This window comes from Bacillus rossius, chromosome 12 (genome assembly GCF_032445375.1).
Source record: "Bacillus rossius redtenbacheri isolate Brsri chromosome 12, Brsri_v3, whole genome shotgun sequence".
Taxonomy (NCBI): domain Eukaryota; kingdom Metazoa; phylum Arthropoda; class Insecta; order Phasmatodea; family Bacillidae; genus Bacillus; species Bacillus rossius.
In genome coordinates this window covers 54,026,709-54,050,802 of record NC_086339.1, presented here as the reverse complement: position 1 = coordinate 54,050,802, position 24,094 = coordinate 54,026,709, and the positions used below count along the sequence as shown (strand labels likewise).

The window sequence follows — 24,094 nt, the reverse complement described above, 5'->3', positions numbered from 1 at the left end:
TTAGTTTCTCCCATGAAATAATCGGCAAGTGTCTTCCCAGCAGTTTCAGATATTAACCTGTTAGTAAATATTGAATGTCAAAAATTTATATAAATACTGTAGAACCATGTTATAATGTTTTTCAAGAAGCAAAAGGAAAAAAAAAACATTAGCAGGAAATATTAATTAGCATTTGACAGTGTTTTAATTTTTTAATACAAATGGACTCATCAAGCTATAAAAAAATCTCATGTTCAAACCACTGATTGGAACTCTCTATGCTCAAATTTGCTTGGACCAATTTTGCTTCAACTTCATAGTGATGCCAGCTTGTACTTTGTTTGTGTTTACAGACAACCTTCCACTTTACTGTGAAATTGTCGCACAATTCATGACAATAGCATTTAGAGTGGATATGCTTATGTCCAATTCTTCACCACTTAAAATTTTTTTGTGGATTCCTATCTACAAATGAAATAAATGTAACTCTGTAAGCAACATAAAAGTTTTATGTTTTTTAGTGCCATGTCTAGAATACTGTAGCACTACATACTTCCACACGTCTGCCCACACCAAAATGGCAAGGAATGGAAGGATCTGTCATGGTTGTTTTCCAAGACAAAGTTGCCAACAGACACACGGTTCTGTACATATGTATCATTGGTAAATAGCATTCAGAGATTAAAAATTTTTTTTGTAGTTCTCAAAGTTTAGAAGAAAAACATTAAAAGCAGAAAATGTACAATTCATGAAATATTATTCACAGGGTGTAAATACATACATGGTCACTTTTGGGAAAATTTTGGGACTTTAAAATATGATGTTATAAGCAGGAAAACAATATAGGCAGCTATAATTATGTATTATATAATTATATATTATAGGCAACTATAATTATGTGTCTTGAAATTAATGTAACTATCAATAAAGATTGAAATGTTTGTGCACTGAACTTTTCATATTCACAGCCAATTACCAGCAGAAATCACTGGAAGTCATCAGGCGTACCAACTTAGCAGTGTACACATTCTTATTATGTAATCTAGTGTAAAATTAATGTACCTATTAATTGACTTGGGGTCTAGCTAATGTAAAATATTTCTTAAGACTGATCTAGAGGTTTAGCATGTACATTAAATTTATTGAAAAATTAAGTCCTTTCTATGAATTAATTTTGTATAATTCCTTTGGTTCAGAAAGTTTTCTTTTGTCACTATACTTATTAAGAAGAGGTGATATCTACAAGCTTGAGACTCATTGTGGTTAGCAACAGGGAAAACCAGACAATTTCATATGAAGTGGGGGAATATTTTTAATGCCTTTTTTTTCAGTGACGAGGTTAATAATAAGTTAAAGTTATAGCAGAGACATATTTTGATTTTTACTGGTTCCATGTACACATCCTTTCTTCCCCCTTCCTTAACCTGTGTCTGTTACAAAAAGGATTTCCTCTCTTTCATTTGTGCTTATAATTATCCATATCAGCCCTTCAACCATGCGCATTCACTTCAGTGCTGTCGAAAGTAGTGCAATAAAATAAATAATAGTTGCCTGTTGCAAAAGTTAAGTGTCGTATGCTTACGGATAATGATTTTGGATTTGAATTTTTGACAGTTATTGGAGGTTATTAATGGTCAGGGAATTTTTTTTTTTCAAACCTGGAAAAGTTAGGGAATTTTTCATCACAGGTTTGATAGCCACTCAGACTGTAAATAAATTTGTTACCTTCAAGAGTATCCATAAGACTAGTAAAAAAAAAGTATATTTATTTGACATTCTGTCTTGGTATTACCTATTCAAAGGTATTACATTGCAGATATAAGTTATAAGAAATGCTGAACTTTTTTGTTAATACCTTTACTGCAGATTGAACATTTTCACAGCTGTTCTACATCCATTTTAAAGTTTTCTTGAAACTGAGTCCTGTGTAGCTCCTCAACAATTTTGTTAATCTTTAAGAAAAAATCAAATTAGATGTATTACTTTTTTTATGAAAACAATAATTTCTGTTATTCACCACAAATATCTTCCATATTGACATCTAAAATAAATAAATAAATAAATAAATCTTGGTCAAGTTTGTTAATGGCTGAAATCAAACCAAGGGAGTGGTAATGAAGGTTTTTAAAAACCAGAAAAATTATTAATATTACATAATTATGGCAAATAACGAAATATCACATCCCTTTAAAAGTTGTTATACCTCATGACAATACCAAAAACTTATGTCAAAATCAATTTTTGGTACAACAAATCATTGCTCAAAGAGTTGAAAAAACAGGGGTTGATGGGTAAAAAAACTTGTTATATCCGTTAGTAGGGACACTACCAAATCCATTGTTATTTAGTGTAAACGTTGCACACATTACTGAAAACTTTTGTCCGAAATAAGTCTTATACAATTCAATACTGCACTGTGTAAAGTGTAATGGTTGAAGGGGGAAAAAAAAAAGTTTTGCTTCTCTCTTAATAGGCATATGAAATTTGTTGTAAGTTATTGTAAACTTTCCAATTATTACCTAAAATTTTGTCTGGAACAATTTTTGATAGAGGAAACATTACTGCAAAGCAGGGGCGAATATTCCATGGAACCAAGGGAACCATTGGTTCCCTACTGCTGACAAATAAATAAAATAAATATATTACTACTTGTCTACTGTCATAAATAATTCAACTTGTATTTTTTGAACAGCTCGCCCTAAAACTTTGTGTATGCACGTTCGCGCGTTGAACCTCTTCAGATATCGCTTTATCTCTCTCTCGCCTCTCTTTCTCACTCTGCCTTCCCCGCTCCCACATCCCCCCTCCCCCGCCTCCCGGCACTACCATTGCTTTCCGCGCCTTCATTGGTGGCTGACTCCTTATCGGATCTCTCCGCCTTCGCCTTCGGGTGTTTCCGTGAGCACTCGGCTTCGGCTTGCGACCTGGGGAACCAAGCCAGACGGCTGGTTCCATCGCGTGACGCATGGCGTATTCTCTAGAGAAATTGTGTGCTTCGCGTTGCGTAAAACAACTCGCCTGACAACAGATTTACTACATTAAGAATACGTACTTTATAATACTTAATTACGTCCCAAGATTTTGGTGAAGAGTTTCGTCAAATTCAAAAGTGGCCACATAGCTACAGCATTGTTGAACTCGCTCATTGCGGTAGGCTTGGCCAAGGGAACCAACAGTCTATTCTGCGGGCCCTGGCCATGGAGGGGATTTTAAGGGGAGTGCGGAGGGACGAAGCTGTCGCAGGAGGGGAGGGAGCGGCAGGAAACAGACGCGCTTGTGACTGCGTGGTAGAACATTTTAGAGGTGTAAAAGTAATGAAAAAAAGCGTACCCGTATGTATTCGTTACTATAGCAATTAGTACTCGTTACTATCGTATCGTTACTCGTTACTTCTGATACTGCATAACATGCTATGTTATGTTGCAGCAACGAATCGAGTCGTATTGCGTAAGCGTACAGTATGACGTGTAAATAATAATAAATAGAATATATACAATTAACAATATTTGATAATTAACAGTTTTTGTTAACCAAGAAACAATTAAATCTCATTAGAGCGGCTTTATTATATTATCTCTTTTAAGATAAGAACAAAAAAAACGTGCAAATACACGATACTAAAAAACAAAAACATACATATTTCTCATTTGTAAAAAATACTTTCTTACGTTGTTTCTGTTCCAATCTCAAACTTTGTCTACACACACAATACCTTTAATAAACAGTAAAAAAAACTTGGGATGACGAATTTTCAAATTATACTTAACTTAATAAACAAACATCGTTCTTTGTAACGTAAATTCATCGAATGCGCATGCGTAAAACATACGAAAAATGCGAGTAACGAGATGCAGCCGTGTAACGAGATGCAGCCGTGTGTAACGTTTCGTTACTCGTTACTAGATGGCGCACCCGTTACTCAGTACCGAATACATACAGTTTGCTACAGCTCTAGAAAATTTACTTGTTTCATCTTTTGGTGCTAAAAGTTTCGAACAAAAACGAGTTTTAATTTTGCAAGGTAGACCCACGCCAGACATATCGTGTATGGTAACAAATGCTAAATCAAGCGGTGTGCAGTGCGAAAGACACTTCAAATCTAATAAGCGAAATAGCCTAACAAAATGACCATACATGCTCATGCTTGAAAGTGAGAGTTAAGATTATTAAATTCTGTGTGACTTTAACATGTACCTATTGCATTGACTACCAAAATCATAATTTCGTGAATTTTGATATAGTTATGCTGGTGATGTGTTTCCGAGCATATCTTTCACTGTTTCATTGATTAAAATATCTTGCTTCGTGTAACGACGATTGCTCAAGTTTTAGTCATACCAGCTTTTTGATTTTATTATAATATAGGAAATGTTGACTTAACATTTTGAAGAGAAACTCTTAGGCCTAGCTTTCATTGACACTTAAAATTGTTTTGCTGCGGAAGCCGCCTTAGTCGAGGCAACAAAAGAAAAATAGATGAAAAACATACTAATAGACCCATTGGTCGGTGGGAGGGCTGTTTAAAGGTACAATTCATCACTTTTGCTTAAGTATTTTACAAACTATGGGTTTTAGAAAAAAAAAAAAAACATTTTGATACAAAATTAAAGAGCATAAAATTTCCTACAAAAGAGATACGTTAAACAGCTTAAAAAGCACCAATTTGCACCTTAAAATCAAATTTTTTCAGGGGAGGACCCCCCACCTTAATAGGGGCTGACAGTGAACATACTTGGTTCCCCCACTTTGAAATTCACCCTTCGCCACTGCTGCAAAGGCTGTTTCAACCAGTGGCACTGCTAACCCCCCCCCCCCTCCTTTTCCCGGACATTCAGGGAAACTAAGGGCCCATGGACTCCGCAGTTACCTAATGTACAACTTTCTAAACCCCACAGTTTAAACACATTGAAGACTGTGAATGTTACTTGCCATAACAGTGTAAACATCATGATCTCTGCATGTCGCTTTACTTTCAAGGTTCCCAATGAAGTCTGTCAGCAATGGATTTGTAATTTTCATCCTGTCAGGGTAAACCCAAGCATTAAAAAAAATATCGCTCCCAACCATATGCATCTTCTTACTGAGATAGAGCACCATTAACAAAGAAGAGTCCTTGCACTACAAATATTTCAGTCATACTACTTAAGTTTGTTAAAATTATGAAAGGCAGCAAGATACTTCACCAAATTTTTGGGACTGAATTTATTTGTTGCTGAATAATTACCCACTTAACAGAGTCAATACATCATTCCTGACAGCATTTAAGAATTGGCACAGCAGCCTGTTTTCACACCTTTTGAAAAGATGCTTGGCTATAGGCATGTAACCAATCAGGAGGTACAGTATTCCACTTGGTCTCTAAAGAGCTGTCTGTCTGAGAAGACATTTCCTTGAAAATGCATCCTTTTTACTTTAGTATTATTTGTCTAATTTTCCAGAAGTTGTTTCATACCTTAAAAATTTTTTTAGTGGGATCCTCCTTGCCCTGCACTGCTTGCAATATTTAACTCTGCATGAATGAGCCCAGGGTGATCTGCACAGTACTTCACCACATCCTTTGCTTTCTGAACAGCCGCCCTCTTCAACTACATACATGTAACACAAAAGAGGCAAAAGTGGTACCAGGAAGGGTCTAGTAAATACGGAATAGATCTAATAATTTAAACAAATTCCAGTGCTATATACTTGAATTGCATTTCCAATCCATACAGTCTTTTCAGTCTTTGCAGATCACTCTCATTCTTACTATCCACAATACCGTATTACTCGCATAATGTCCGCAGTAATTTGGCTACATTTTTGACAAACAAAATGGGGTGCGGACATTATGAGGTGAAGTCCGATAAAAAATTTTTCCTCAAAATTTTACTTGTTTTGTGTAGGGGAGACCGGGGGCACCATGAGTCATGGGGTACCATGGGTCAGCAATTGTTTAGAGCAATCCAGAATGTTTAGGTTGGCGAAACTTGCATCAAATATTTTCCATTTAGTGGCCCACATATTGTATCTATATATCTGTGATCAGTCTCTGTTTTCTCAGTGTGTTTTGTGTTTATCTACATGATGATAAGGGATCGTCCATTAATCACGTGAGGCTCGCAAGGGGGGGGGGGGGGGGGGAGGGGGCCAGGAAAAATCACGAAATATCACAAGGGTGAGAGGGGGTGTAGAGAGATATCACGTGTATTTAATTTTTCGCCCGATTTCTACTAAACCGAAAAGCGACGCGTGACCTTGACTCGCTGTAGCCAGCAACAATATCCCCGCCCACCGCAACATGAACCACCCGGCTCGGCTTGCCAGTCGCTAGTAAGACTGTGATTTTGGCGCCGAATACATGCGTAAATCACATATAAGCCTTTCCTTTATTATTTTTATGCCAGTGAGAATAAACCTGCAACCTTAATGTGTGTCTGGACATTTTTATCACTGTGCTTAATTTTCCAGAATTAAATTAGATTATAACTATATTTAAAGATAATATTCTGAAATTTTAAAAATATTTTGTACCAAAAAATGCACGTGATTTAATGGCGGGGGGGGGGGGGGGGGGGGGGAGGTCTAAAACCTCACCACAAATCACTAGGGGGGAGGGGGGGTTAAAAATTTGCTAAAAAAACATCACGTGATTAATGGACGACCCCTAAACTATTTTGCTAACCAGTTATTATTGTTTTATTAATCTGTTTGCATTATAAGATACAAATACTGACTGAGCAGCACAAATGTATATGTATCTTATCGCATCTACATAAATTGCAGGTCATTTAATTTATTTTAGGTTATGTTTCAACAATTTTATTTGTTACAAGCACTTTGGGGCACGATGGGTCAGGCAACCTTGGGGCACCATGGGTCGCCACTAAATGTTTAGGTTAGCTATACTAGAAAGGATCAAATACAAAACAGTTAGGCCTAATTAATTTTTTTTTGTTTTAGATCATGGTTCGAACATACAAACGTAAGACTACAAAGGGCTTATTCAGCGAAGCTGATCTTCAAAAAGCACTTAATTTGGTCGCAGAAGGAAGGAGCATTCAAAGTGCAGCTGACGAGTGTGGTGTCAAAAGAGAGACTCTAAGACTCAAGAGTAAGTTAATGAACTCACAAACTCCAGTAGAATTTGAGCTTAAAAGTTTTTAGTGATGACGAAGAACTTTTAATTGTTGAATATTTAAAAAAGTGCTGCAAAATGTTCTATGGACTGACAACAAAAGACCTGGCATATGAAACTGGAAACTGCTGTTAATGGTGTAAAATGTCCTGAGTCATGGCATGCAAAACAAATGGCAGGTGAAGATTGGTTAGCAGGATTTTTTAAAAGACACAAAGATCTGTCACTTCGGTCTCCATTGGGCTGTAGTCTTGCTCGCGCTATTGCTTTCAATCGTCATAATGTAGAGGCATTTTTTTTAACAATTACCAGGCATTATTGTTGAAAGAACCACAGCTTGGAAGCCCTTCACGAATTTTCAATTAAGATGAAACCAAAACGACTGTTCAAAATAGTGGAAGAGTAATTGCTGAGAAAGGTTGCAAAGCTGTGTGTAAAGTCAAAAGTTTGGAAAAAGGCACTTTGGTTACAACATGTTGTATTGTCCGTGCAGATGGCAATTATCTGCCGCCCATTTTAATATTTCCTTGAGTGCATTTTCGTGATCACATGCTGATTGGGGCACCACCAACACACTGGGGCTAGCCAACCCATCAGGATGGATGACTGGGGAACTCCTTGCAAGATCAATTAAACATTTCATAAAATATTCCTACAGCACGAAAGATAATCCTAGTCTGCTGATATACGATAACCATGAGAGCCACATTAATTTAGAAGTCTTTGAATTAGAAAAGCAAATGGTGTTCACATTTTGACACTTCTTCCACATTCATCGCACCAGATGCAGCCCCTGGATGTTGGTTTGTATGGTCCCTTTCAGAAGTTTTACAGTTCTGCTATTGACTCTTGGATGTTGACTCACCCAGGAAAAACAGTATCAATTTACGATGTAGGTGGATTTGTTGGCACATCCCTCCCACGTGCTATGACGCCAAATAACATCATCAGTGCTTTTAAAAAGACTGGAATTTTCCCTCATGATCCACATGTTTTTAGTGATGATGACTTCCTCCCTAGCTCAGTTTCAGAACGGTCCCAGTCATCAAAGGAAACAGACATTCTGGGTCCATCACAAGCTGTGCAATATGTGGCGAGTAATGATACATCATGCATTGTGCCAAGTTTTGTGAATGATGAAGAAATAGGTGATAGTGCTCCACAGCATTTCAAAAGTCCTACAGAATTTCGAGGATACCCAAAAGCAGAACATCGAACAGGCACTAGGAAATGCAGACAGTTGGGAAGCAGCAAGATTTTGACTGCTACACCACAGAGAGAAATTCTGTTGGGGAAAAGAAAAAAAAAACAAGAAAAAAAAACAAAGAAAATAAAATCAGCAGTAGTGAAACATCACCTTTTTGTTAATGAGAAAGATTATTCAGAATCCGAAGGTGAAGACAAGGTGATTAGCCCACCAGACAGTGATTGTGATAACTGTATGGAATCCCAAATCCAAACTCAGCAAACTCATAAATCATTTCTTTCACACAATACAGAGCCAAATGAAGGTGACTATGTTCTTGTGGAGTTTCAGGATAAGAAAAGTAAAATCACTATGTTGGACAGGTGTTGACGATTACAAATGAATCAAATGAAGGAAAAGAATACGAGGTGAAATTTATGAGAAGTTCAAAGAAAACCCTTGATAAGTTTATTTTTCCACAAGAAGATGATATTTCGATAGTGGGACACTCCGATATCTTGTTTGTCTTGCCAAGGCCTGAAACATGTGATAACATTTTTAAAATTTGCTGTGTCATTTGATTTATTCAACATGCGCTAAAAAGACTACTTGCAGACAACAAGTGGCTACAGTAGAACCCCGATTTAACGAAGTGCTATGGTTACCGAAAATGTTTACTCTAAATCGATGTTTCGTTAAATTCGACTTACAGATTTTCCATGACCCCGCACTCATAATCGCGTCCCTACGTTTCCATATCGTAGACAGGGTCGACGCCGATATCTTGTGCTGCCGTGCTATCTCAGACTGGCGCGCCGTACGCGGAGAAAGGTAATTAATTATACTCTGTCAGCTGTTGTTATGGCGCGGCGTATCTGCCGGCTGGCTCTCTCTGTTCTCTGAGCTGCGCATGCGCAGTATAACTCACTCAACGCTCACCCAGACTCGTGACATTCCATCAGCAGCCAGCCAATAGGCGCGAGCTTAGCGTAAAAAAATAAAAGCTCCACCGCCCGTGTCCCAGTTTTGTCCAGTTCTAATACCAGTAACATAAACGAATCGTCAAAAAAACGTAACAAAGCCGATATCCAAAAACAGTAAATAAAGTCGTGTACCAATAAAAAAAGCTAAGCAGGTCGTCAACAGGCAGTGTAGTCAATTCCAATCGCAATCTGTAGTTAAAATCCAAGAAGAAAAGCAAAAAATTGAAGTCCGAACAGCACTTATAAAAAATGTATTCCAAAAACTAAACACCGCGCACAAAGCTCTTACTGAGAATAATGATAATGGCGTATTGGTGTGACGTGGTCACAAGTTGAAAAAACCTGGAGGATGGGAAAGGGAATATTTGGAAACGTGTGATTATTGGCTAGCACTGTTACTATGCGGGCGTGATTGGAAGATAACGTGGTGAGTCAAGCCAGGCATAAAAGAGGGGGAGGGGGATGCGGACAAAGAAACCCTTCATGACGTCATGTGTCACGGACAGTCTATCTATCCAGGCGCGCGCAATGGCACGCACTTACGCAATCCAGTTACAGCGCTCTGAGTTTTTAAGCAATTTGAACAACTTTTTTTCATTTTTTCGTGTTTGGACAGATGATGCAAAGGCACATATTAATATATAGTACCTCCATTCTATTACTGACACCACAGAGTGTATTTTTAATAAGTTTCCGTTACAATTTACGTACTTTCATTTTTTGGAAATCTACATTATTATTTTAATAAATTGGTGTTTTTTGATGGTTCATGAAAACCTTTACGTTAAATCTCTGTTTTCGTTAAATCCGTGTTCGCAAAATCGGGGTTCTACTATTTCTAAATCGTTTGCTATGGATAAAGTGTAATTTTTATGGCAGGTTTTCATATTTTTGCTGTAACTGTAATTGATTTTTTGTGTTCATTTAATATTTTAAGCATGTTTATTTAATTAAACCTATTTTAAAAACAATTCAACTTCATGTTTTAGACCAAAACTCTGTTTCATAAGAATGACCCATAGTGCCCCACGTATGGGGCACTATGGGTCACTTCTAAAAAACCATATTAAAATTTTTGTATGAAATACTAATTGAAGTAGGCTAACTAACATAAGTGTGTGTTGAAATATATACCTTTCTTTATTTATGTACACAATAGTGAAACAATAATTTCATATTTAGACATAAATTTGATAGTTAGAATTTTTGCGACTCATCGTGCCCCGGTCTCCCCTAGAGTAAAAAAATTGTTCCTGATTTTACGTATGCTCATGGTTCCGCGGATTGCATTAGTAAAATCACTGCTTCGTAAAATTGGCACCCTTCCCTCGGCTCAGTTGAAAAATTTTAACGGTGGCACACTACTTCGGAGAGCGCTGGTGATTGACGACCCTCCACATTTTTTTCTTCTCTCACTCGCGTGTGCGCTCTTACGTTCAGAAGCCGCAGCCAGCCTACACATTGAGATGGCCACTAACGGCACGGGGCAGATGGCTAATGTCTGCATTAGCCGGTGCCAGCGAGCCTCCCTCCCTGTCCCTTGCCCACTGTGTGTATAAAACAAGTTACCGGCAGACGTCTGTGCACGCGAGTCTCCTCCTGCCCTGCTTGACTGAAGCAGGGTAAGGAGTGCAGAGCGTGGGAAAGGCTGAGCAGGAATTTTTAACAAAAACAAAGCAGAGCCTTGTCTTCCTGACATTTAAGAATTTATGTATGTCCATTCTGTTACAGCTGACATTTTCTTTACGTTGCGTATCATATCTTACATGAAAACAAAATTAAAGCCTCTCAGCAAACACGATGATAGATAAACATGTTGAAAAATTTACATACATTAATAATTACTACCTAACTTAGGTACCTAAAAAAATTGACACTGTAGTAGCACTCAGAAAATTTCTACTAGGTAGTCTGCATTTTAACAACACTTTACGCCACAAAAAAAAAATGACAGTGACTAAAGAATGTAGCAGTTCTATTCCACTTCAGACTCGTTGCTGTCACCGTCCTCTGTATCGCTGCTCCTGTCATCGATATCGCTATCGCTATCTTCCCAAATAGCATCATCTTCAGTCCCGTCGAGAGCAACGGTGATGCCGGTCTTTTTAAGCTTTTCACCACCACAGTGTCAGTGATAAGTGCCCAACTTTCCATCCCGTTACTGTGCCTTTCAGGGGTGGCAAAGGTTGCTTTGTCTGGTGCGGACTTTATGTGGATTTTAAAAAATTTTCCATTTCAAGTATTTAAAAAGAAATGTGCGGACATTATGCGATGGCGGACAATGTGTGATTTAATACAGTATTTAGTGACAATGTTGCAATAATGCCAAGCTCTGGTGCACTTCTGCTCAAACAGGGAAAGGAGTGGGGAGGAAACGTACACACACAAATATTCACATCATATTATATATTATCTCTTTTTATTAGTTCTAAAATTACTTTTAAATTAGTCTAAAGTTACTTTTTATACAGACAATGATTATTATTTTGCTTTAATGTTAAAATTTTCATTATCTACAGTACATTTAAAATAATTTTAAGACTAAACTAATATATTTCTTAACACTGTACAAAATAGTTAACAATTATTTTCTCTCTGTTTTTTAAACCATACTTACACGAGCTCACGAACTAGGCAGAAACTGTAGAGAGCTCGTTTATTTGATTGTTCACAACAATGGTAACTGTACAATGGGCACAAACGCAGCAGTAAACAACAGCACAATGAAGGTGACAAAGACAATACCTGACCATGCTGAAGTTTCTTCCTTGAGGCAATTTACAACACATACGTAGTATGAAAATCCTTGACACAAACACTGCAGATCAAAGAACAAAGTTCGATGGAAGAGGAGACGACGATCAAGCAGACAAAGCTGTACCGCTAATGAAAATCTTTTTAAAACATTTATAATTAATGGCTGAACAGAAATGCACATGATTCAATTAAAACTTTTACCAATAATAAAAAAAAACACAGTCATATTACTTGAACTTAAAGGTTTTCATTCATAATAAGGATAACATTTTTAAAAGTTCATAACTAATCACAGCCATGCAAGCTGTTAATTTAACATTAAGATAAAGTTGTTCTGCACTTTCCTCAACTATTTATCATGCCACTTTACATATAAAACTTTATTTCACTGCTGGAATATCACAATGCACAATATTATGGTGCAGTCGCATGTAAAAGCTTACAAAATATGTAGTGGTTTTCAAAGATTAAAAATACAAAAAAATTCATTATCATAAAATACATTCATACAAAACAGCAAAATTATGCATATGAAACTATAAAACTCTTCCAAAAAAAAATTAAATCTCAATAAAATATAATTATTTTATATATAAATAAACCTCAAAATGGCTCCTTAAAACAAAACCAATTTCTTCCAAAGCACATTACAAGAGTACAGAAAAAAAATTTGCAAGCTTCAGAGAAGTGTAAAATGTTAAACACATGAGAATTAAACTATCAATGGATGTCAATATTGTGAATGATACTTCTTAATTGACTACTCTGTTTGCAAAAACATTTTATGCATTTGCTAGAGAGAAGAAGTAGCTTGTACATTTTATCTTTGGGTTGCTTTTTGTTACAATATTACAAGAAACTAAAGCAAAAAATGTTTATTTATTAAATTAAACAAAGTTCCTCTGTAATTGTCTTCATGTGATTATCTTTCGAATGACCACAAAGCATTATATTACCACATTTAGTTACAATTCACACTACTAATCTTTATCAAAAGCCAATAAAAATGCAAAAAAAAAAAAAAAAAAAAGCAAAATCAAACCATACTTTAAATTTTATTTTATATAATTGAATTAAAAAGAAATCCTATGAGTTATGACTTCACTCTACTGTATCTTCCTAGCAAAGATATGTAACAATGATAAGGCAATATCTTTTTTGCAGACAGAGCACTTAAATACTCAGTATAATTCACACAAAACTAACAAATCCAAGCTAATTTTCTTAGACTTTACAACTAAGAATAATCAACTTTTGATGCAATATACACACCTCAAAAATATTTCACAAATTTGAGGCTAGAATGCTGCAATTACCGAGTTGATGTAGTTTGTAGTATCCTACATGCTGTCGTTTTAACTAACATAGCTATCACAAAATAAATCTCAAATTGACTGGCATATATATTCTTGCTTTAAGACCTTGTACTATAAGAAGGTACATGGAAATTTCGAGAAATTACAATGTATTTTTATAATCATCTCTCCGTATCAGCAGGGTTGGGTCGGATGAATATTTGGTGCAGAAAATGTGTAATTTACTAGTATATTCTACTTTAACATATGTTTTAAGTATAATTAAAATTATTACATATAATACACGATGAAAATTATTACTATAAACATCACATAAAATTTGTATTTACACTTTATTAAAATTAGGCGTCATTTTTTACAAATGCTTCAGCAAACATTCAAAATTTGACAGCTGAATATTATTATGTAACTAATAACAAAATGATTATTTATACATTATACCTGATAGGTGAGTCCTGTGAAAAAACCAAAGTGTGTGTGTTTTGCTTACTACATCACAATATTAAACTGTCAAAGTAATGTTTGCTTAAGCATAAAGTGACTTAATATCTTGAAGATTGTAATTGAATTTTTAAAATAATACTACATAATAAAAACACTTGTGAAGCGATAAATAAATTAGTCAATTTCCAGCAGTATTCTTAAAAGTATTTCAATTTAATGTTTGGTCACTTTACATATAACACTTTGGCCTGCCTACATCTAATAACTCTTTTATTCAGAATAGCCACTGGCTGGAATTCGCCACCACCGGTTTTGTACCAGTTTCACCAACCTTAAAAAAAAATGAAAAATATATTCTCTTTTTTTTTTTAGTGTAAAATGATTCCAAATATTGGTGCATAATCTATACTTTTACTTATTGAAATGTTTAAATAACTATTTTCTATTTGACTTGGTATTAATTTCATAGTATTTTAAATAACAAAATGTTTTAATCATATTCTACGCATAATGACCCACCCAGCTAATCGGTATTTTAGAAAATCCTTGTCAGTCATAAGGTTCAAAATGCTGTTATGTTATCGTGATTTTATGAAAGTGCAATAATGTTTATTATTTATAATATTGTATCCACTTCACCACTTTTTCTCTCTCAGCAAGCTCAGTACGTATGGACAGCTAGAACAGAACACTGGAAGACCCACAACATCAAGTTCTAACAGATATGAAAATATGCTACATACAAACCATTCATTGTTTGAGATTAAAAATTCTTACAAGACTTGAGTTAAAAAGACCACAGAAACATTAGCACAGATTCACAGTAAACCCAGAAATTATATATAGAGGTACCCTGCCATAGTGCTGTTTATTGTTTTGCATTTGAGTTCTAAAACACCTCAAAATCATGAATCACAGACACAAGTGAACCTACTGAACCATAGCTTACAAATTCAGTTGAAATGCACGGACCCAAAATTGAGTTCTGTAACAGCTTAGCAAGATTATTAGGCAATTGATTAATACAGTGTAGTATAGAAGATAACAAGAAGAAAGTTCACATTTTTGTAATCGTAAATTCTGAGAAAACATTTACAGATAGATAGATGAGTTACAAAATATGAGTTATAAGTAATTACCATTGGCAATTTGTACAGCTTTGTATCGAAATAAATACGTTCACTAACCCAACTGATTTTCATTGTTCCTGTTCTGTAGGGCCATAAAACCAATGCTTAGTTCACACACCTCATGATATAATAATTCTCTGTTCAAAAGTTTCGACAAGGAAAGATTTCCACAAGGTTTTGATTGTATTTCCAGAATAAAATCTTTTGTCCAACGTAATATAAACATAGGTAATGCAGCACAATGTTTTCTGGTGACACATCGGACCTTGTATGAGTCCTGAGACTCGACAGATCTCACTAGTACCGGCATGAATGTGTGGAAACTCTACGAGGGCTGGGAGACAGCCTTCTTGCACACAATCCCGTCTGCTGATGGGCGACAATTTCTTCAAGAACACTAACATGTCAAGGACAAAACATGGAAGAACATGTGTTTTTCCTTAATTTTCAAGGGTTCATTAAAACTAAAAACATTTCTAGCTTCTCAATAATCCAAGGACAAATGGCAACTCTGGGTTGCAGTACTGTGCTTCTTAATAAATAAAAACAAGTTATCGTAATCAATGGTGATACAATTTATAATACTGTACTGGTCTGAAAATATGTCTTCCCTCTAATGCAGCCTTTGACAACTTTAAAAACCTAGCATGGGCCTATAGCCACATCCTTAAAAAAAATAGAAACACTGATATGTATACACAATATTACATTAACAATTATGAAATCAAATACAGTGAAGGATAATACTAACATGTTAAACCAATTTTTTTTTATCAGCAAAGTAGTGGTTATAAGATATTACTTATATTTTTGTAAACAAGTAGCACAAAATGCTGTAGAAAGATATACATAATCTAACTCACTTTAACAATTACGCTTTGAAGACTAGTGACATAAGTTGTAACCTGATTTTGAGACAGTGAAATGTTATGTTTGGAAGTACTATAGAGAACAATGATGGGCAGTGACTATACTAATAAAACAGGGGGAAAAGAAAAAAATAACTAAACGGCAAAGAGGTGTCACAATAATGTTTTGGAGAAATTTTGTTAAATTATGTATTTTATTAAATGGTGACTTTGCATTATGCACTTATGTTAGGAAATTTTTTACCTTACTGTCAGCTAATAAAAAATGTTTTGTTTGGAATAGTAAAAGAAGTAGTCTCATAGACGTGTTGTTGGCATCAATGTCGAACAAATAAAATGATGTTGTACATATGTTCTGCCATATTACAGATTGGTGTTTCAAAAATGCCAGGTTTTCCTGCGGTGGGTAAGGATCACTAGGCCTTCAGACCAGCACGGTACCGGACAGTCGAGGCAGAGAGTGAGTGTAGACCCTCCTCTCAGAGCCGTCACACCTCCGTGGAGGACTTGGGCCGCGACTTGCGGCGGCGGCGCGCCAGCTCCGACATGACCACCGGCCCGAGGTGCGGCGCGCGCGGACTCTGGCTGATGGCGCGGTACGTGGCTGCCACCGCCCCCTGCACCCAGCACGCAACACACCGTCGCTCATTCGTCCTTCCTGTGAATTCAGCACGGCAGTTTTTTTTTTTTTTTTCCAATTTATGTTTAGTCACAAACTTTGTTGCCACATATGCGCAAGAAGAGTTATCTAACATCAAAAAATAAGTAACCCAGGCGTATACCAACAATAAAGATAATGCATGTGGAATTTTTCAGATCGAAATCTATGATTAGTATAATCATTTGACATAATTTGCAACCAAACAATAGATGAAAAACTGCTGAAATGCTAGAGTGAGAGTGAGATTGAGTGAGATTGAGTGAGAGTGAGATTGAGTGAAAGTGAGTGAGATTTATTCCAAAAATACACTTTGTATCAGACTTTCAAAAAAAAAATGCTGTATTAAGATCAGAGTACAATTCCTGAATGTCACCTTCGATCAGATAAGCCAAACATTTTGGAAACTACTTCCAACAGTCTTTCCTCCCAACAACCACACAAAATTCAACTTAAACAAAGCAGCATGTCCTACACACACATTTTCAAACTGGCAATACCCTCTTTTATCGCATAATCATCGCACTCGCATAATCGTCACACCTATATTTTAGGCCGCCATAATTGGGATAAAAAAACTTATTGCGAAAGATCGCATGATGTTTTTCGTCCCGCTATTAGATGCCGAGCGCTTTGTGTAGGTATCTTATCAGTATAAAATGATGTATTTTAAAGTAGAAATCTATTATTTATTCGGACATTACCACTTACTTATTTAATTAACGGAAATATGAAGTTGTCTGACGTGTAAATGTTCTTTTAAAGACGTTCTTAAACATTATTTTCTTTATCTGATCGTCTGCGTCAACGTGGTGTACCGCTTATGAACATGTAGCCAGCGCTAGTTGGCATTATTCATGTTTGGTTATGTTGCTTCACGTATAGAGCGCGCGCACTTAGTCGAATATCGATATCTCGCCGATTGCATGCAACGCGCATTCTCTGTCAATTGCCAAGTTTACTACATTTGATAGCCCGCATTCTTTCGTGGCAAGCGTGTACTACAACGGTAGTTACGTGTTAGTTCATGTCACAGTTTCAAGTCGCTTGCATTCGGGTCACAGATTTTGTTATTGTATTTAAAATTGAAGAAAGGTTTTTCTTTAATGAATTATTAAAATAAATTGTTTTGCGTGCTCTTGTATACTCCACTTTTTTTTAAAATAAACGTACTTTCCAGGAACGGGTTTTGTTTTTATGAATAACTTTACCTAACAAAAAAAATTTTTTTTCCGCATAATCGTCGCACTCCTACTTTTCAAAATTGATTTTAGAATAAAACGTGCGACGATTATGCGAGAAAACACGGTATATTAGGTCTAGTACTCATCATAGTAGACCCGGTTCTTGACTGAAAGAAAACACTCTGTTAGAACTCAAAAGTAGAGCTGGGTAGAGACTCACAAACTCGAGCCAAGTTCAGCAAGTAGCTACAGCTTGACTAAGCTTGAAAGTCGAGTTCACTGCACTGGTTAGGATGAGACTCAATGGTATTTTTCTTCAAACTTGATACATATTTGACATGTGCAACAAGCATTAAAATCAGAACCATTATTTTTCAAACACTTCACTGCATAATCTTGTAATTATGTTCTCATAGTTTTGTTGAAGTGCAGTTAGTTTTACACAATTACACTGCCCATAAAAAATTAACTCAGTTATTAACGTTTCAAAACTTGGCAAAAGATGCCATTTTGGGATGGCTGTATCTTTTCTTCTAATACAGTAACGAGTGTGAGCATCTTTTCAATACCAATCTTTTCAACCAACATGTGATACAGCATGCAAAGTAGAAGCCTTTTTTTACACAAGACAAGGGGGTGTCTGAAAATGTTGTAAAATACAGGAAAGAGTAAAATAAGGGAAATGTATGAAAAATTATTTTTTTCTCAGAGAACAGTGATATTATACGATCTTAACAGACCATACTCTGATATACACATAATTATTAAGAGTGTATGAAACAAATCTAAATAGACTAATTAACATTGAAGTCCTATATTTATAGGGGTGTGCGAATAGTGGATTTTGATGGTCGAATATTTTCGAATCGAATAGTAAAATTTTCGAATAGAATGCGAACAGTTTCGAAGTCGAATAGCTGTAATATATATATATATATATATATATATATATATATATATATATATATATATATATATATATATATATATATATAATATGTTACCACACTGAACAATGGCGGGTTTTCATATATTTAGTTTATACAAGATATTTTCTGTGAATGAAACCACAAAGAAAAAAGTTCACTTAGTATTTTTAAGAGTTATTGAGGACATGAATTTTTATTTCATATATAATAATTTTTAATAATTGTTATCTATTTTATATTTTATGTAAATATTGGTCCGAATATAAGGCGACCATTTTACACAAACGAGAAATGAGAAAATTGGAAGTTGCCTTATTTTCGCACCCAAGACGTAGTTCCAAGCTGAAAGCTACAGTAGAAACATTTTTAAACAAAATGTTCACGATTTTTATATTAACAAAAACTTTGTTACCTCACACGGGGAAAACGATAAATCCACCCAATGTTGCAGTAATTCACAATTGTTAAAAGTTGAAAATTAAAATATTTGTTCTTGAGTAAAAATGTGAATGTTGAAGCATCTCAAAATGGCAACCTTTTGTACTTTGTACTTTGTACTTTGTGTACGATCGCGTGTTAACATTTACGTTCATTTAATTTCAGATTTTTAACAGAAATATTTGTACTAAAATATCACAGCTATTTTCAGAACAATTGTTTACGTTTACAAACAGAAAATGTTAAGTTAAGAACATTTCGGATGTAATGTTTGGAAATTCATGGCTGCCAACTGTCTTTCCACAATATTTCTTTGTTGTAAAACGAACATTGCCGAACATGCACGAAGACGCCATATTTACAGGAATTTGGTACGTTGCTTCAAAAGCTATTTTAATAATTTAACAGTAATCCACTCTTTATTTATGTAAAAACCTTTCAAACAACATAATTATCTTAGATAATTCTTTAAAATTCATAGGACAGAGACTCTCTGTCAGAGAGTAATATGGACAAATATTCGCGGTCACGTCAACGAAGTTATTCATGGCCGTATGCTTCACCATGGCAGCTAGTCACGCGTTTTGTTCCGGCAAGCTGCATTCTTTGTTTGCTTTGTTACGTTGAACACACTACTAAATAGTAATACGTAGCTGTGAAACGGAAAGTTAAATGTGGTATACATAAATGCAAAAAGGATTTATCAACACAAAATGTATGACTAATGAATTTTCACATTAATTCCTACCAAAATTATTTTTACATTTGTTTGGCCTCCTGAAACTGCAGGTCGCATTATATTCGGGCATACGGTATTCGCAATTTTAAATTTTGCTATTCGACTTACGAATGCGAATAGTTCGTCAGTTACTATTCGTGTTTACGAATATTCGCACACCCCTATATATTTACATTCTGTATAGAGTGAAGGTAAGCATACATACTGTAGAATCTCGCTTATCCAACCTTTGCACATCCAAAATTCTGTATTATCCAACGTCAGGCGAAGCAACGTGAGTCATCCCTTCCTTCCACAATGCTGTGCGCCCTACCTCCTTCACTTCCTACACAACGCACTACCTGCTCAGTGCGGTGCAGTTTATCATTGTGTGTGGATCGCTTATTGTGTACATGCGTGTGTGTCCCAGTTTGACAGATGTTGTGTTGTTTTGAAAGTTGAAAATTACACAAGTATGGCAACGAATAGGAAGAAAATTGTATCGATAGAACAAAAACTTCAAGCAACAGGAGACTGGACAAAGGAGAGACAACGATTTTGGCGTTGGATGGGTAACTGAGCAGACAGGAAACATATCCAATTGTGTAATTTAACTGTTTGAATATATTTAAATTTTGTAATTAATATTTTAATATTTGCGGGAAAAAAAGAACAGAAAAATAGTACCAGTGGGTATGAAACAAAAACCGGAGAATTGCCAGACAATGTCAGTGAACCATTCTGCTGACTTGGCAAGTCATGAAAAAATATCCCTCAAACTTTACTTTAAAATCTTTAAAAGAGCCTTTTCGCACTTCCTAGGGCCCACTCAGACAAAATATTTTAGGACGTTGAAGCAATATTAGCATTGATTTTTCGTATGTCTGATTTTATTAATTGTTATTGTGAATAAACAGACACTGAACAACTGAAGACACCAACACCTAATTATACTTTCTTAAAAATTAACTTAGGTTAAAAGAAGACAGTTTACTACAGTACGGAACAGGATGTGTGAGAGACAGACAGTAGAGGGAGTAGAGGGAGAGAGAGGGAGCAGAGGGAGAGAGAGGGAGCAGAGGGAGAGAGAGGGAGAGGGAGGATGCAAAGGGGGAGAGAGGGAGCAGAGGGAGAGAGAGCAGAGGGAGAGAGAGCAGAGGGAGAGAGAGGGAGCAGAGGGAGAGAGTAGAGAGAGCAGAGGGAGAGAGAGCAGAGGGAGAGAGAGCAGAGGGAGAGAGAGCAGAGGGAGAGAGAGCAGAGGGAGAGAGAGCAGAGGGAGAGAGTAGAGAGAGCAGAGGGAGAGAGAGCAGAGGGAGAGAGAGCAGAGGGAGAGAGAGCAGAGGGAGAGAAAGGGAGCAGAGGGAGAGAATAGAGAGAGCAGAGGAAGAGAGAGCAGAGGGAGAGAGAGCAGAGGGAGAGAGTAGAGAGAGCAGAGGGAGAGAGAGCAGAGGGAGAGAGAGCAGAGGGAGAGAGTAGAGAGAGCAGAGGGAGAGAGAGCAGAGGGAGAGAGAGCAGAGGGAGAGAGAGCAGAGGGAGAGAGAGCAGAGGGAGAGAGTAGAGAGAGCAGAGGGAGAGAGAGCAGAGGGAGAGAGTAGAGAGAGCAGAGGGAGAGAGAGCAGAGGGAGAGAGAGCAGAGGGAGAGAGTAGAGAGAGCAGAGGGAGAGAGAGGGAGCAGAGGGAGAGAGTAGAGAGAGCAGAGGGAGAGAGAGCAGAGGGAGAGAGAGGGAGCAGAGGGAGAGAGTAGAGAGAGCAGAGGGAGAGAGAGCAGAGGGAGAGAGTAGAGAGAGCAGAGGGAGAGAGAGCAGAGGGAGAGAGTAGAGAGAGCAGAGGGAGAGAGGAGAGGCAGAGAGTAGAGAGAGCAGAGGGAGAGAGGAGAGGCAGAGAGTAGAGAGAGCAGAGGGAGAGAGAGCAGAGGGAGAGAGTAGAGAGAGCAGAGGGAGAGAGAGCAGAGGGAGAGAGTAGATAGAGCAGAGGGAGAGAGAGCAGAGGGAGAGAGTAGAGAGAGCAGAGGGAGAGAGGAGAGGCAGAGAGTAGAGAGAACAGAGGGAGAGAGAGCAGAGGGAGAGAGTAGAGAGCAGAGGGAGAGAGAGGGAGCAGAGGGAGAGAGTAGAGAGAGCAGAGGGAGAGAGAGCAGAGGGAGAGAGTAGAGAGAGCAGAGGGAGAGAGAGCAGAGGGAGAGAGAGCAGAGGGAGAGAGTAGAGAGAGCAGAGGGAGAGAGAGCAGAGGGAGAGAGTAGAGAGAGCAGAGGGAGAGAGAGCAGAGGGAGAGAGTAGAGAGAGCAGAGGGAGAGAGAGCAGAGGGAGAGAGTAGAGAGAGCAGAGGGAGAGAGAGCAGAGGGAGAGAGTAGAGATAGCAGAGGGAGAGAGAGCAGAGGGAGAGAGTAGAGAGAGCAGAGGGAGAGAGAGCAGAGGGAGAGAGTAGAGAGAGCAGAGGGAGAGAGAGCAAAGGGAGAGAGTAGAGAGAGAAGAGGGAGAGAGAGCAGAGGGAGAGAATAGAGAGAGCAGAGGGAGAGAGAGCAGAGGGAGAGAGTAGAGAGAGCAGAGGGAGAGAGTAGAGAGAGCAGAGGGAGAGAGTAGAGAGAGCAGAGGGAGAGAGAGCAGAGGGAGAGAGAGCAGAGGGAGAGAGAGCAAAGGGAGAGGGAGCAGAGGGAGAGAGAGCAGAGGGAGAGAGAGCAAAGGGAGAGGGAGCAGAGGGAGAGAGAGCAGAGGGAGAGAGTAGAGAGAGCAGAGGGAGAGAGAGCAGAGGGAGAGAGTAGAGAGAGCAGAGGGAGAGAGAGCAGAGGGAGAGAATAGAGAGAGCAGAGGGAGAGAGAGCAGAGGGAGAGAGTAGAGAGAGCAGAGGGAGAGAGAGCAGAGGGAGAGAGTAGAGAGAGCCGAGGGAGAGAGAGCAGAGGGAGAGAGAGCAGAGGGAGAGAGAGCAGAGGGAGAGAGTAGAGAGAGCAGAGGGAGAGAGAGCAGAGGGAGAGAATAGAGAGAGCAGAGGGAGAGAGAGCAGAGGGAGAGAGTAGAGAGAGCAGAGGGAGAGAGAGCAGAGGGAGAGAATAGAGAGAGCAGAGGGAGAGAGAGCAGAGGGAGAGAGAGCAGAGGGAGAGAGTAGAGAGAGCAGAGGCAGAGAGGAGAGGCAGAGAGTAGAGAGAGCAGAGGGAGAGAGCAGAGGGAGAGAGTAGAGAGAGCAGAGGGAGAGAGAGCAGAGGGAGAGAGAGCAGAGGGAGAGAGAGCAGAGGGAGAGAGAGCAGAGGGAGAGAGCAGAGAGAGCAGAGGGAGAGAGAGCAGAGGGAGAGAGTAGAGAGAGAAGAGGGAGAGAGAGCAGAGGGAGAGAGTAGAGAGAGCAGAGGGAGAGAGAGCAGAGGGAGAGAGTAGAGAGAGAAGAGGGAGAGAGAGCAGAGGGAGAGAGTAGAGAGAGCAGAGGGAGAGAGTAGAGAGAGCAGAGGGAGAGAGAGCAGAGGGAGAGAGTAGAGAGAGCAGAGGGAGAGAGAGCAGAGGGAGAGAGCAGAGGGAGAGAGTAGAGAGAGCAGAGAGAGGGAGAGCAGAGGGAGAGAGAGCAGAGGGAGAGAGAGCAGAGGGAGAGAGTAGAGAGAGCAGAGGGAGAGAGAGCAGAGGGAGAGGGAGCAGAGGGAGAGAGTAGAGAGAGCAGAGAGAGGGAGTAGAGGGAGAGAGTAGAGAGAGCAGAGGGAGAGGGAGCAGAGGGAGAGAGTAGAGAGAGCAGAGGGAGAGAGAGCAGAGGGAGAGAATAGAGAGAGCAGAGGGAGAGAGAGCAAAGGGAGAGAGTAGAGAGAGAAGAGGGAGAGAGAGCAGAGGGAGAGAGTAGAGAGAGCAGAGGGAGAGAGAGCAGAGGGAGAGAGTAGAGAGAGCAGAGGGAGAGAGAGCAGAGGGAGAGAGTAGAGAGAGCAGAGGGAGAGAGAGCAGAGGGAGAGAGTAGAGAGAGCAGAGGGAGGAAGTAGAGAGAGCAGAGGGAGAGAGAGCAAAGGGAGAGAGTAGAGAGAGAAGAGGGAGAGAGAGCAGAGGGAGAGAATAGAGAGAGCAGAGGGAGAGAGAGCAGAGGGAGAGAGTAGAGAGAGCAGAGGGAGAGAGAGCAAATGGAGAGAGTAGAGAGAGCAGAGGGAGAGAGAGCAGAGGGAGAGAGTAGAGAGAGCAGAGGGAGAGAGAGCAGAGGGAGAGAGTAGAGAGAGCAGAGGGAGAGAGAGTAGAGAGAGCAGAGGGAGAGAGAGCAGAGGGAGAGAGAGCAGAGGGAGAGAGTAGAGAGAGCAGAGGGAGAGAGTAGAGAGAGCAGAGGGAGAGAGAGCAGAGGGAGAGAGTAGAGAGAGCAGAGGGAGAGAGAGCAGAGGGAGAGAGTAGAGAGAGCAGAGGGAGAGAGAGCAGAGGGAGAGAGTAGAGAGAGAAGAGGGAGAGA

At 38.5% G+C, this 24,094-nt stretch overlaps 1 protein-coding gene across 7 annotated transcripts in view; it reads right to left on the bottom strand.

Annotated features, from left to right (window-relative positions):
* Nucleotides 1-11,662: 11,662 nt before the first annotated feature.
* LOC134537948 (ribosomal protein S6 kinase 2 beta) overlaps nt 11,663-24,094 on the bottom strand; it is a 146,767-nt gene continuing 134,335 nt past the window's right edge. For all 7 annotated transcript variants that reach the window (XM_063378949.1, XM_063378947.1, XM_063378950.1 and 4 more), the window contains one exon: nt 11,663-16,395. In XM_063378949.1, the coding sequence (XP_063235019.1) occupies nt 16,267-16,395 (129 nt within the window). In that variant the 3' untranslated portion in view covers nt 11,663-16,266. The remainder of the gene's footprint in view (nt 16,396-24,094) is intronic.